Genomic DNA, 15,011 nt, shown 5'->3' with positions numbered 1-15,011 from the left:
CCTTTTGTTCCATATCCTTCTTGTTTTCCCTATCTTCCCTTCCCTTCTTCCCTGAAAAATAGGAAACCTGGATTGAAGAACTATAGCCCATTTCCAAGAGGGTAGTCCTTCTAACTGGGCCAGTGTTTAATTTAATCTAAAAGAACCTCAAAAGGCCAAGTAATCATCCTCAGACACAAAAGAGAAACTTTATTCAAAATATTTCTATACTTTAAATCTAATGCATACACTTAGGAAAATGTGCAGTACTTCATAATTAGAGCACTGCAAAAGCTGTACTAATGATGATTTTCATGTGACATAGTTATTACCAAAAGGTGCTAATATTTAACAAAACTTAAAGAAGAAACATGAATAACCTGTTGAAGACTGTGCATTGACATCGGCTTTATGAGCTAGCAGCAACTTCACAATTTTGACATGTCCTCCATTAGCAGCAGCCATTAAAGGTGTAATGTCACCTTTGATTCCCCTATCTTCCACATTTGCATGCATTGCCAACAAAACCTTATGAAAGAAAAAGTTTAAATGATATTAGAAAACAATATATTCATCAAAACATGTGGAACATGTTTACGTTAACACCTACCTAGTGATTTATAGTCACAGCCCATAACCACAACATGTATCTAACAAAAATTTGTTGAAATGAGCCTAATGGTTGAGTTTATTATTTCTTGTCTAAGTAGGCCAGATTAAAAAACAAAAACAAAAATAGCCCATGTGCTTTATTTTGATACTACAAACCTGTGCAAGCTCATAGTATCCAGCAGAACAAGCTAAACAAAGGAGGCTCTCCCCTTCCTCAGTGTGCTCATTTACGCTCCGCCCTTCAATGAGTAACTTTCGCACAGCATTTACATCTCCTTCTGAACAGGCTTCTGCCAAACTGCGGCTATTAGGGAAGAATATTATAACATCAGCATATAAAAATGTTAAAAATTACACACCATAAGTATTGGTTTTTGAGGTTAATCTGGACAGTCGTGCTAAACAAGAATGATCACTTCAATATGATCCATAAGAAACAGAAAACTGAAAATGACTCAGTTCACTAAAATCTACTCATAAAATTCACTGAATTAGAATTATCAACATTATAAGATGTTTATAGCTATGCACTGAAGTACAAAGCCCACTTTACTATCACTGGAAAAAACCCAAAATTCTAAAACATAAAATTTATGGAAAATCACATGAACAAAATACAGGTAATAATTATACTTCCTTTTTGCTTGGTCATGAGAAAACTTATATAAAAGTTAATAAAAATGTATTTAATAAAACAGGTAAAACTTATACTAATTATAAAGGTCTACTTGAATCCTTCCATCAATTAAAGGGAAATCAGACAGGAAAGTTACAAGCATATAATTTTGAGTAAAATATGAATAAACGATAAGGAAATTCTTTTTTGAAGTATTTACTTATGTATCGTATTTTGTCGAAATCTGAAAAATACCCAGGCGAGACAAATGCTAAATTCAAGCAAAAGGAAAGTAGAAAAAGTGGAACAACAGAAAATTAGACTGAGAGTAAAGTGTTTGCCCTATAAACTTCCCAAAATAATTCCAACTATGGACATTTCTAAAAATTCTCTCTATTTTTGGATAAAACCCATCCGAAGAAAAACACTAAATCCAGTGCTCTTAATTAACATTCTCTTTATTTCAAATATAAGTCAATTCTTATATCATCCTTTTCAAGGTCCTGTCACTTCTGGTACTGAAGTCATCCATGGAACCTCTTTCCTATACCTTTATTATTACTGCCACCCAGATTCAAGAACATCATGTTTAGCCTGGATTAATGGCAAAGTCTCCTAAACAGTCTCCCTGCTGTTACCTTTGTTTCTCTTCAGACTCTTTCAACATGGCAGCCTGAGAGATCTTGTTTAAAGGAAAGTATATCATGGCATTCCTCTGTTCAGAATCCTCCATTTGGCTTCTGATCTCACACTAAAAGCCAAAGTACTTACAAGAGCTGTCCAGTGGTAGGGTCTCACACTCCTACTTTTTACCTCTCTGGTTTCATCACCTATTCATCACTCTTATTCTTTCCACTTTAGCCACACTGATTGGCTTTCCTGCTTTTCATAAAAAATGCTAATTAAGCTCCAACTCTAAGATACCTGTATTTGCTGTTCCTCTGGCAAGACCTCTCAGACACAGCTCACACCCTTACCAATTTCAGGTCTTTGCTAAAATGCCACCTTTTAAGGGAGGATCTCCTTGACTACTCTTAAAAATGCACCATGACTTCCAACCTCAAACGTTGCCCTGGCACTTTCCCATTCAACTTTTCCCCATAGTTCTCATCATCGTGTGCCATGTTACATATTTTACTTACTTGTTAACTGTATTGTCCCCTTACCTACGTCAATGTCTTGAACAACACTTAGTGTCCTTGTCTCGTAATTTCCCATTTTAAAGGACACTAACAGTCCTCAGACCCAGTGTTCTCTATTACCTTTAAACAAATGTAAGACAAATCCTTCCTACAAGACATTTCTGTGTAAGAACATATCTTTTCTCTCTTTCACATGGACTCTTATATTTTCTTTCTTCCTCAGGCATACACACACCCTACTCTACTATCCCATTCAGGCTTGCATTCAGACATTTCCATATGTGTATGCTAGCTTTAAAACAAGCTTATAGGAATTACTGTAGCAACAGTTCAAATTTCAAACTTATGAGATCTGGCACATGGCACCACACTTAACTAATAAAATCTAGCATATAACATCAATGCACTCCACTATACTTCTCAAGCTTTGCTGAATAAATGATTGTCACAAACATGCTCTGTTCTTCTAATATACTCAATGCCAAAGAATCAGTGACTTTTTATTTTTCTGTTCTATTTCCTGCTTGAACTAGCCTTAATATACTCTTCAAGGTGCTTTTAACTTTCTTTCTTGACAGTCTAAACAGGCACCATATTTAAGAGAATATCAATAATATTACAGGGTAGTAAAACTGTTAATTAAGAAACAGAACTTGAAGTTAACAAAAGAAAGAGGGTCAATCTATGAGAAGAACAGTAAATTAATAAAAACACAAAAATCTAAACCAATGAAGATGAATACAGAGCCAAGAGAAACAGCAAATTTTCTTGTTAATACTATACAACTTCTTTTTCATGCTCTTAAAAGATGTTACATAAAAACACTATTATACAAATATATATATATTTGTATATATATATAAATATATATATATACATATGTATATATATATATATTTTATATACATATATATATGTAACATCTTTTAAGAGCATGAAAAAGATATATATGTATATATATATGTATATAAAATATATATATATATATATATATTTTTTTTTTTTTTTTTTAAGAGAGACAGTGGGTACAAGTGAGCAAGGGGCAGAGAGAGAAAGTGAATCCCAGGAGAAGAGTTGGGGAGGGATGGCAGAGAGAAGTGGGACTCACCAAAGTGGGGTTCAAGCTCACCTGACATGGGACTCAAACTCATGAACCCTGAGATCACGACCTGAGCCAAAGTCAGATGCTTAATGACTGAGCCACCCAGGTGCCCCAAAAGACAATCCTTAAATGCTATTTTTTACACTCTAAACCCATATATAAAAGAATACTCCCATTTTCTCAACTGGTTAAAGGCAACTGCTAAAACAAGCCTCTGAGTAATCAAAAAAATGTAACATATTAATAATTCTTTTACATTTGCTTCCTTAAAGCTTATATCCATTTTTCATATATTATCCATAATTGGTTTTATATATGAGATGGTATGATTTTTATTGAGTGAGATCACCAGAAAAACTTAAAATAGCAAAGTCACAAAATATTCACTGAGCTGTAACTATAAAGTACTATAGAGAAGAAATTATAGGGGATACAAAAATAAAATCCCTGGGACTCACTTACATTCAAATTATGGGAACTAGATCCATGATATTTTTTGAACATTCATAAAACAAATAAATTAAAACCTTGCTATTTAAAATGGTCAGAACAGGGGCGCCTGGGTGGCTCAGTCGGTTGAGCATCCGACTTCGGCTCAAGTCATTATCTTGCGGTCTGTGAGTTAGAGCCCCGCATCAGGCTCTGTGCTGACAGCTCAGAGCCTGGAGCCTGCTTCTGATTCTGTGTCTCCCTTGCTCTCTGCCCCTCCCCCACCCATGTTCTGTCTCTCTCTGTCTCAGAAATAAATAAACATTAAAAAAAAAAATTTTTTTTAAATAAAATCAAATGGTCAGAACAATGCACATGAACTAGAAATGGCATGACTAATTAGAAAGCATTTATTTCTTTGTCACCAAAACATTAAAAGACAGCAAAATCTATTAAATAAGCAAAAGCTCTTTTATAACATATTGGCTAAGAAGTCAGTCTTGCATCACTGGTGTCTGAGCTTTGCCACTTGTCAGCTATTTGATCTTGATTAAGTTATTTGCTTCCCTTGAGCTTTTCATGAGTCAAACGAGAGTAAAAACAAAATCCATTGCTTTAGGGCTTTATGTGAGTAAAAACGAGGTATCACACATAGTATTTCACATATACTTCCATGCCATACACAAAAATAAAAGCTCAGTGAACATTAGCTACTTTTAAGAAAACGTTTTTATATCAATCACAGAGAAAATGTTCTTACTTGTCCGACTGCCCTGCATTCGCTGTGCTTTCAGCTCTCATCCGGGTAAGTGCAGCAGCAGCTTCATCCAACGCACAACTAACAGACGACGTCAACCTCCGAAGCACTTCAGGATCTGCAAAGGCTTTACCATCAGCCGTAGATAATTTGCCTATTCCTATTATATTATTTTCACACCAATATGGACACACCCAAAAGGAGAAACAAAGCAAAAGTCAAGTTACTTAACTCTATATATGTTAGCAAACAACCTTCAAATGTTACACTTGACATATATATTGTCTGCCTGGAATCTTTTGGGAAATCACTGTTCTCCAATTCTCTAATAATCTTATTCCTTCCATGTGGTCTGTAAGTGCTTGACCCTGTGACTCTCTGGTGCCAGAAATGGGTCTTTGGCCTATGCTGGAACAACTAGGAGTCCTCACTCAGACTTTTGCGTTGGTTTGGTAGGACCTATATGTTCAAAGGTTACTAAATTGCTAAGATGTGAGTGATGAGCTATTTGGCGACTTTCATGACTACGGAGAAAAAAAGACCACACAAAATACGTCAATTAGAGGAGAGGAGGGCAGAGAAATATAAAGAAAACAGAGTTCTGATAACGTTATTTTAGTCCCAGGAATCAGAACAATCCCCATACTTTCGGTAGATCCCCACTTTTGCTTAAGACTGTTTAGGTGGCTTACTACCACTTGTGACCAAAAATGGCCTAACAAGACATAATAGGCCATACATACAAAAGATAACCTATATATAAGCACCTATTTATTTCAAATTACATCTATAACTTATTACATGTACTCAAAATCATATCTAAAAATCATTCAGAACAGCAAAAGAAAACAAATTCAAAAGCAGAACTGGTTAGTAACCACCCGCATGAATATAATTTACTGCTTTTCCAGATATCACTACAAAGCAAATTTATCTTTAACCTTTATTATTCTAACTCAGTGGTGCTTAATCCAGGCTGCCCATCTCAGCAGAGCTTTTCAAAAATACAGATGCTAAGCTCTCCTCCATCTAAAGATGTATTAAGTAAGAGGTGGGGCCTAGGCATACATATATTTTTAAAGTGCCAAGATTCTAATGCACAGCCAGGATTAAAAACATCTGCTCCAACTTGAAGATAAACACCTAGATATTTTGGATCACTACTCCTCAACATGTGGTACATGGACAAAAAGCATTGCTGTCATTTGGGAGCATGTTAGAACTGCAGAATTTTAGGCCCGAAGATTTACTCATCCAAAACCTGCATTTTTAAAAAAAGATCCCCAACCAATTCAGAGGCACAGTAAAGTTCAAGAAGCACTATCACAGGTTTTAAAGCAAACTAATTAACTAAGACATCAATCCAAAAAAAACCACTCAAATGGTAATAGTAAACATATCCTTTCACATTGGAAGGGCTTAATAACATCATATAAGTTTGTGTTTAAAGTTCACAAAAATTGGGGTGCTTGGGTGGCTTAGTCAGTTGAGCATCTGACTTCGGCTTAGGTCATGATCTCACGGTTCATGAGTTCGAGCCCCATGTCGGGCTCTGTGATGACAGCTCAGAGCCTGGAGACGGCTTCACATTCTGTGTCTCCCTCTCTCATTGCCCCTCCCATGCTCACACTGTCTCTCTCAAAAATGAAAATAAATAAACATTTAATAAATTAAAAAATAATAATAAAGTTTTACAAAAGTTTATACTTATCTCCTTTTATTTCTGAAAAATCCAAGATATCAAATACTACATCTTATAGAACCAAAAATAATTCTGGCAGGAAACCGTTATGATTTTAGATATTACAAATGGTCAGACCAATCAAATTTGGTATGTGTTACAATCAAGATGTGCAAGGAATAAAGACAGTCTCAGTCTGATAAAACTGATACCTACTATGTAATTTGTGTCACTAAAAATAAAATCCAACCATAGTCTGAATCTGCTATAGTAGTATTTATTAAGATATTTATGATTAGTTAAGTATCCTAACACTATAGAAACCAAAGCCACAGATGCATTTTCACATGAGACAATAGCTCCAATTTTTTAGCCAATTCAGATCAGTTATATAACAATTATTTGTCAATAACAGCAAGAGAACTAGGGAAGAGGATATATCTGGATTAGCAGAAAGTAACCACTGCCTTAAAAAGAAAGAACAATGAAAACAAAATATTCCATATTAAATTTTTATCTTCTCATATCTTCATAAGTAAAGATAACCATTTTAGTAAATATAACTAGGTAGGAAGTAACCTAAGATATAAATGGTAACCCTTCAAATAACACACTGATTGAAAATGAATTCATTGTAGCTACTCTGGATTATGATGATCCTTTTTTTACTGGTCTTATCCAGTTATTAAATATTAATCAATGAAGATCAAAAATCAGAAAAGATGTGGTCAAATGATTCTTTCCCAATTCTAACATTTAATCAACTGAACAACAGAACCATGTCACTTGTGACCAAAAATGTCCTAACAAGGCAGTATAGGCTACATAAAATACAGAAGAAAAAAAGTACATTGAAAAATTACCTACATTTCTGATTTTAAGATAATTATTTTCTCTTTTTTCCCTAAGACTTACTCAACCTAATTCCCACTTATGAAGACAAAAAAAAAAAAAAAAAAAAAAAAAAGAGGAGAAATAATGGACTTAGCAGAACAGAATAAACAGAAACATAGATATCAAAAGAGAAACAAGGTGATCAGCCCATCAGGACTCAGGAAGTACAGGTCCCAGATACAGGGGTGAGGCTTGGGTCATTATACAGAGAGACTAGCTGAACACTGTGAGAAGCAGTCAAACACTCAAAGACTCCATTCCCAAACAGCACAGCCAGATGATTGTTCTCTATAGAAACCAACCAGAAAGGCCCAGGATTAGTAGTCATCAGATACAGATGAGAAAGAGACGTTATACTAAATGGAAATGAAGATTAAATAAGTGTATGCATGTCAAACAGTGAGATCCTCAGCCTCTTCCCACTCTAAGCTCCCAAAATTCAGGTAGCCAGGTTTATCATTCACCAGACAAAAACTGGTAAATGTCTCTGTCAAGAAATTGAAAAACCCCAGAGAAAACACTTAAAGATACTGACATTTGGGGAGTTCTCAAAGAAATGAAAGGGTCTCTACCAAGTCACTGTGTACTGGAAATTCTACAATGTTCCCAAGATTACCCAGCTCTGGTGAACTCACTCTATGTAATTCTTGGGACTGTGGATTTGATAGCTTTTATCCCCATGATTAGGTTACATAATGTGGCACAGTTGACCTAAAGACAGGAATATTATCTGAGTGAGACTGACCTTATCACATGAGCCCATGAAAAACAAAGCTTTTCTAGGCTAGTTGGAGAAAGGGAAATCAGAGATTCTTACCATTAGAAGGATTCTACTGTGCTGGCATGAAGATGGACTGGGCCACATGTTAAAGAATGAGGGCAACCTCAAGAAGGTAAGAGCAGCCCCAGCTGACAGTCCACAGGAAATCAGGATCTCAGTCCTACAACTCCTATCAACAACAATAAGCCTGAAAGCAGATTTTCTCCTACAGCCTATAGATGAGAACTCTACTCATCAGCAGATACCTTGATTTCAGCCCCTGAGACTCTGGGCAAGAAAATCTAGCCACACTATGTGCCCATATGTCTTTATTTACAGAAACTAAGGAATAGTAAATGTCATGCCACTATGTTTAGAATAAACTGTTGTGCTGTAATAGTAAACCAATTATATAATATATATCATTTACAATATATAATAAATACTGCATAGTGAAACCCACCAGTTGACAAAACATGCACATATACCTTCCAGTGTAGCTTTTTATGGCTATGCTATTGACTAAAAAAACAAAAACAAAAACAAAAAACCAGACTTTTTTTGTAGAAAATCCGAAATGTAAAGGGCAGCCAAAATATTCAAAATGTGAACAAAATTTTAAATGCCGAAAATTCTAATGATATGGAGAAGGAAGACATAGGAAAAGTTGCAGAGATAGCAGACTACTATAAATAAGTGTGGCATTAACTTTCAGAACTGCAACACCAGAAATTAGGAGACAATGAAGTAATAATTTCAATAGTCTGAAAGTTATTTTTACACTAGAATTCTATACGTAGTCAAACCATCAAGTATGAAGACAGCATCAAAGGCACTTTCAGACAGAATCAAAAACTCTTATTTTTCAGGCATACTTTCTCAGGATACTTAAACCATGATCAATCTCTACACCATGAAAAATGAAACCACAAGAGTGGTTCTGTGATACACAGGAAATACATACACTATGAATGACTGTTCATGCCAAAGCCAAAATGAATCTGAATCTGGTCAAATATCTGGGTCTGAATTCTGATTTACAGGAAATACAACATGCACAAGTGCCATAAAATGAGTCACATAAAATCTATTTATTCAACAAATAAGTAGGGGGGAAAAAGAGGAAGAAGGAACCTGTTAACAATTAAGAACTCAAATTAACTTGAAACTTTAACATGAAAAACATGTATAATTTTACATACAAAAATATGTAAATATGAAATAGGTGAAGGAGACTAAGAGTACACTTATGATGATCACTGACTATGTATAGAATTGCTGAATCACTGTATTGTATACCTGAAACTAACATAACACTACATGTTACCTATACTGGAATTTAAAAACTTATACAAAAAATGAAAAATTTGTTTGGATCCTAATTTAAATAAACCAACTAAAAAAGACCATTATGAAACAAGTGGGGAAATCGAACACTGACAGGGTATTTGGCAATAATGATGGAATTAGTATTATTTTTTTCTTTATATGCAATGGTATTCGGTTATTTTTTTTAAAGGTCTTAATTTGCAGTATATACCGAAGTATTTATATATGAAATTATATAATGCTTAGTTTGCTTTAAATTAACATGGAGGGGAGGGGTAGGGGATCTCAGCAGGGTGGTAACAAATTAAGATGAAACAAGACTGTCCACGCACTGATGGCTGTTTAAGCTGGATGATGGGTATTCCCTCTGGGTTTATATGTAAAATATTTCATTTAAAGAAAGAAATAAAGGAGAAAGGGAGACAAGAAGAAGAGGAAGAAGGAAGGGGGGGGAGGCTAGCTACTGTAGAAAAAACAGGGAAAAAATGGTAATAAATACAGAAATGAGAAAATGAGGCAACTATTAGTATCTATGGAAAGGAACTCTTCCTCCATTAGTAGTAACTCCTTTCATCAGCTGAAATCTACTTTCATGTAGCATTTTTCAATCTGGTTCTGCCTCTTGGGAGCACAAAAACAAAAACAAATATCCCTCTTATATTCAACCTGAGGTTTCCCATCTTCAGGACAAACATTCTCTTTTCCTCTTACGACACATTTTCAAATAATTTCACAATTCTCATTTCTCTCACATAAACTCCCAGAGCAACACCAAATTTCTGGCAAATGCTAACATTCTGTATCAACTATTCTGTACAAATAGTTTTCTATCTTCCAGAACAGAACCTTGCATGTGCCCCTACTATGTTTTCATTTGTATTTGGTCAAGATCCCTTTAATAATCCATTCTATAATTTTACTCAGGATAGAAATCAAATTTAACCATGAGTGCTTCAAATATTTAGATGCTGTGTTACAAGATATTTATTGAAAGGATTACCAAATACTAGTAGGTTGGTTTTATGCTATATAATAAAGTAGCAATTTGCATGTACTGCATGTACACTGTATAGCAAATCAGGATGCTAAAAAAATGATCATAATGTTCACAACATATTTATATACACTTTAGAAAAATTAAAGTGGACAGAAATCTGGTTATTTATGGTTATTTAAAATGATCATAGAGGGGCGCCTGAGTGGCTCATTCAGTTAAGCATCTGACTTTGACTCAGGTCATGATATCATGGTTTGTGGGTTCAAGCCCCATGTCAGGCTCTGTGCTGACAGCTCAGAGCCTGGAGCCTGCTTCAGATTCTGTGTCTCCCTCTCTCTCTGCCTCTCCTCCGCTCGTGCTATCTCTCAAAAACGAATAAATGTAAAAAAAAAATTTTTTTAACGATCACAGAGATTTAGAATTTCTTTTCCTTTATATTTTATATATATATGGTGCCAAATCTTTGACTATGTATATAGTCTCTAATTAAAACACTGCTCTTATGGGGTGGCTGGGTGGTGGCTCAGTCGGTTGAGCGTCCAGCTTCAGCTCAGGTCATGATCTCACGGTTTGTGGGTTCGAGCCCCGCGTCGGGCTCTGGGTTGACAGCTCAGAGCCTGAAGCCTGCCTCAGATTATGTCTCCTTCTCTCTCTCTGCCCCTCACCTGCTCATGCTTTGTCTCTGTCTCTCAAAAATAAATAAATGTTAAAAAAAAAAAAAAAATTAAAAAAACAAAACAAAACAAAACAGTTTCATGTTCTAATTGACTGAGCCAGCCAGGTGCCCCTAATCATAGTAGTTTTTATTAGATTTATATGTAACTTTGGAAAATTAGATAGATTAATTACATATGTAAAGTCTGCAGACCTACCTGCAGCTTCTAGTAAAGCTTCCAGTCTGGCTTGTGTTTCTGGATCTACTGTCCTGAGGTCTGCACCATCAGCAGTACCTGACAAGAGCAACTTGGAAGCCGTTTCCAGCATTGGATTTTCCAAATCATCCTGATCCAAAATGAAAGACTCCACCTAGAAAACAAACATTAAAAAAAAAAAAAAAGAAGGAAGGGAGAAATGAAAGGAGAAAGGGAAGTGGTAAGAGAAGTAAATAGAAGAAAAAGGAAGAAGAGAGAAAAAATATATTTTAATGTTAAATATCATGATAAATACAATCCTAAATAAATTCAAGCGATAGATAAGCCCACTGTTTAAAGGAGAAATTACATTTGCAGAAGAACTTAAGAATGTGCTACTCATATGCAGGTCTCTCTTTTTTTTTTTTTTTTTAACTAAAATTAGGTAATCTTTTCTATTTTAATTTAATGGGGCAAGAGTGAGATAAGGGGAGCTATGAGGACTTAGACTGTGAAACCTCTGACTTTAGTAGAGGACCTAAATCAGCTGTTCTTAAAAGTTTTGCTCTAAGGACCCCTTACACACTTATAAAGTACCGCACTCTCAAAAACTTCAGAGAAGGATTAAATATATTAATATTCACCTACAATATCAAAAAAAAAAATCACATTTGTTAATATCACCACTGGTTTTATCAGAAAAGTTTTTAAGTACTATAAAGCCCAGGCAAATACAATTTAAAATTCCAAGTTGTGCTTAAAAGGTTAATCTTATCATTGGCAACAAATACTGCCAAAAGTTTTCCTTAAAGTGACAAGCTCATTTCCATCATTTCTGATGAGAACATTTGCCAAATACCCAAGTTTGGTAAGTGTACTGTGTCCATCAGTTATATTTTCTAGTAAAAATGGCATTTCGTGAAAATAAGAATGGCTAATTCTCCTCACATCTCAAAAAACAACAACAACAACAACAACAACAACAAAAACACAGAAGTGCTTTATGTGTACCTCCCATTTTGTCACAAACAATTATATTAAAAGGGCATGTATTTAAAAGTGCAAATTTCATAAAATTAATATTTATTGCTTTCCCCAGATTATTTCTAAGGTGAAATTGGCTTTTTTTGTTAACTGTGAGTACACAGAAGAATAAACGACACTAGTACAATTTTATGCCATTGCCTTGACTACAGTCCAGCAGTTTTACCTATCACCGCTTTTGCATCATCAGTGCAAATGTCAATACAGTAAAAGAAGCAAATAACATCTCAGTATTGTTATGAAATAGTTTTGACCTCTTTGATATCCTGAAATGGTCTCTGGGACCCTGAGGGACTATGGACCCACTGAGAACCAGTAATACAGTAACATATACCAAATTCAATTTTTTAAAATGTAAAGAATTAGAATATAGCAAACACCTAAGACATGGGGAAGTCTTGTGATCTCCCTTACCATTCTGCTACTTACAAGTAAGTACTGAGCTATATTCTCCTGTTTGCTGATAAAAAGTTGATAATTACTATATAAAATATCAGTAATTTACATATTTATTTCACAAATCTAAAGTACTTCTAACACTAATAACTAAAATAGAAAAGAAATTAATAATCTAGAACACAATTATGCTCATGCCTACTATCTAAATGTAAGAAATATGAAAAAACCGTAAGCAATAAATTTTTAGCCATTATAACATCAGAAACTGAGTCATTTCATCTTTAAAAATCACCTATCTAATAACCAGGAATAACTGCTATATTTAACCAACACATATTTAATACTGAATGTTAATCTGGGAGGAAATAATATGTTTCTCTCCAAATTTCCATTAGATTAACATAGTTTAGCATGATTTCAGATTTCTAATGCTTCAAATACAAATAGACACTGAATACTCTGAAAATAATCTCTGTAAATATTTGAAAAATTTCACAAAATTTTGCAGTATATTAACTTTAGTCAATCAATAACAACTGTTAAAATGATAGGGAGTTAGGAAAAAAACAAGATTATATTCTTTTTAGTTGTAAATTATCCTTTAAGGTAGTGGTATAAGCATAAATGTTATATTTAAGAAGTAGACTTTTGGACACAATTTAGCCATATCAAGTTGTGATTCAAAATTATAGCATAATAAAAACTATGTCTTCTTATCTTCAATGAAGGCCAGATGAGTCTTTTTAAATTTTTAATTTGTTTATTTTTGAGAGAGAGAGAGAGAGAGAGAGAGAGAGAGAGAGAGAGAGTGAGAGAGTGTGTGAGTGGGGGAGGGGCAGAGAGCGAGTGAGACACAGAATCTGAAGCAGGCTCCAGGCTCTGAACTGTCAACACACAGCTCAATACGCGGCTCAAACTCATGGACCGTGAGATCATGACCTGAACCGAAAGTGGGATGCCCAAGCAACTGAGCCACCCAGACACCACCCCCCCGATAAGTCTTTTTAAAGAAAAAGTTGTTTCCCAGTGAAATTTTCTGTTAAAATATCTACAACTTTCCAATCCAATGGGAGAAGACAAAAGAAAAACAAGGAAATGAACATGGAAAAATGAACATAGGTAAAATAAACAAATGAAAAATTAAATAATATTTCAGACTAGAATTTTAGAAAATAAAGTATCTCAAAGAGCAGTGCATGATTAAGTGCCAAATCGAAAGTATAGATCAGAGGTATTAAAACTGTTCAAAGAGATACTGCTTGCAGAAAGATAAATATGAAAAGATTTTGACCAAAATAACAAATTTATCTAAGACAACAGAAAAAGGAATGTGGCACTGGTAGACAAGCATAAAACTTCTATTTTCTAGAACAGAGTATTTTACTGTAGGGAAGGTCAGAAAGTTAGCTCACAGAAGGTATTAACTTTCAATCAAAAGTGATTTTCTGACATAAAGTCCCCTATGCCACGCTGTTGCCCTAATTGAGCTCGGTGAAAATTTATTAAGAAAAATACATTTCAATCTCTTCATGACGGTATTAAGTACAGAAATATGTTTTCAGGGCATTTGGATGGCTCAGTTAGTTCAGCGACCAACTCTTGATTTTGGCTCAGGTCATGATCCCAGGGTCTTGGGACTGAGCTTGGGTTCTCTCTCCCTCCCTCTACCCCTTTCCCATGCTTGCTCTCTATATTAAGTTAAAAAAAAATTTTTTTTAAGAGAAATATGTTTTCTTATTGATCGCAAACTTCTCCACAAAAGTTGATTTTTAAGTCCACTATTCTTATTTTGTGAAAATCTTGATAAGTTAAAATATAGATTTTTTTTGGGGGGGGGGGGGAGATCATATGAGCAGGGGAAAGGGACAGAAGAAGAGAAGAGGTGAAACAGAGAAAGAGAGACAAGAGAATCTCAAGCAGGCTCCATGTTCAACGCAGAGCCCGACACCAGGCCTCAATCCCACACACACACAAAAAATTGTTTATCTTTTGGGAGCAAGGGAGAAAAAGCAAGCCAGGAAGTGGCAGACAGAGAGAAGGGTAGAGAAATCCCAAGCAGGATCCACACCCTCAGCACAGAGCCCAATGCCAGGCTCAAACTCACAAATGGTGAGATCATAACCTGAGCCAAAACCAAGAGTCAGATGCTCAACCAACTGAGCCACCCAGGTGCCCCTATATGTAAGATTTTTTTTTAAGGCACTGAGGAGAAAGAAAAGAATAGGAATGGAAATAGATATCCCCCCAGTTTGAGATTAATGAAGAAGAAATTAATTCAAAGGACACTGTTAGGATCTAAAGACCTAGGTACCAACACTGGTTCAGATGCTACCTGTGCAACCTAAGCAAGTCTCTCAGCCATCTCTAGATCTTTATTCATAATGCAGTTTTTTCATAAATGTATTACATGTGACTTACT

General features: G+C 35.0%; 1 protein-coding gene across 5 annotated transcripts in view; it reads right to left on the bottom strand.

Annotated features, from left to right (window-relative positions):
• Positions 1-15,011, bottom strand: part of ANKRD17 (ankyrin repeat domain 17) — a 163,066-nt gene that overhangs the window by 70,922 nt on the left and 77,133 nt on the right. For all 5 annotated transcript variants that reach the window (XM_053901487.1, XM_053901488.1, XM_053901489.1 and 2 more), the window contains exons 2-5: positions 11,171-11,324; positions 4,641-4,797; positions 748-895; positions 360-507 (exon numbers count right to left, since the gene is read on the bottom strand). In XM_053901487.1, coding sequence (XP_053757462.1) covers positions 360-507; positions 748-895; positions 4,641-4,797; positions 11,171-11,324 — 607 coding nt within the window. The remainder of the gene's footprint in view (positions 1-359; positions 508-747; positions 896-4,640; positions 4,798-11,170; positions 11,325-15,011) is intronic.

The sequence above is a fragment of the Panthera pardus genome, unplaced genomic scaffold (genome assembly GCF_024362965.1).
Source record: "Panthera pardus isolate Hobbes unplaced genomic scaffold, ASM2436296v1 HiC_scaffold_13, whole genome shotgun sequence".
Taxonomy (NCBI): domain Eukaryota; kingdom Metazoa; phylum Chordata; class Mammalia; order Carnivora; family Felidae; genus Panthera; species Panthera pardus.
This window is presented reverse-complemented; position numbering and strand designations above follow the sequence as displayed.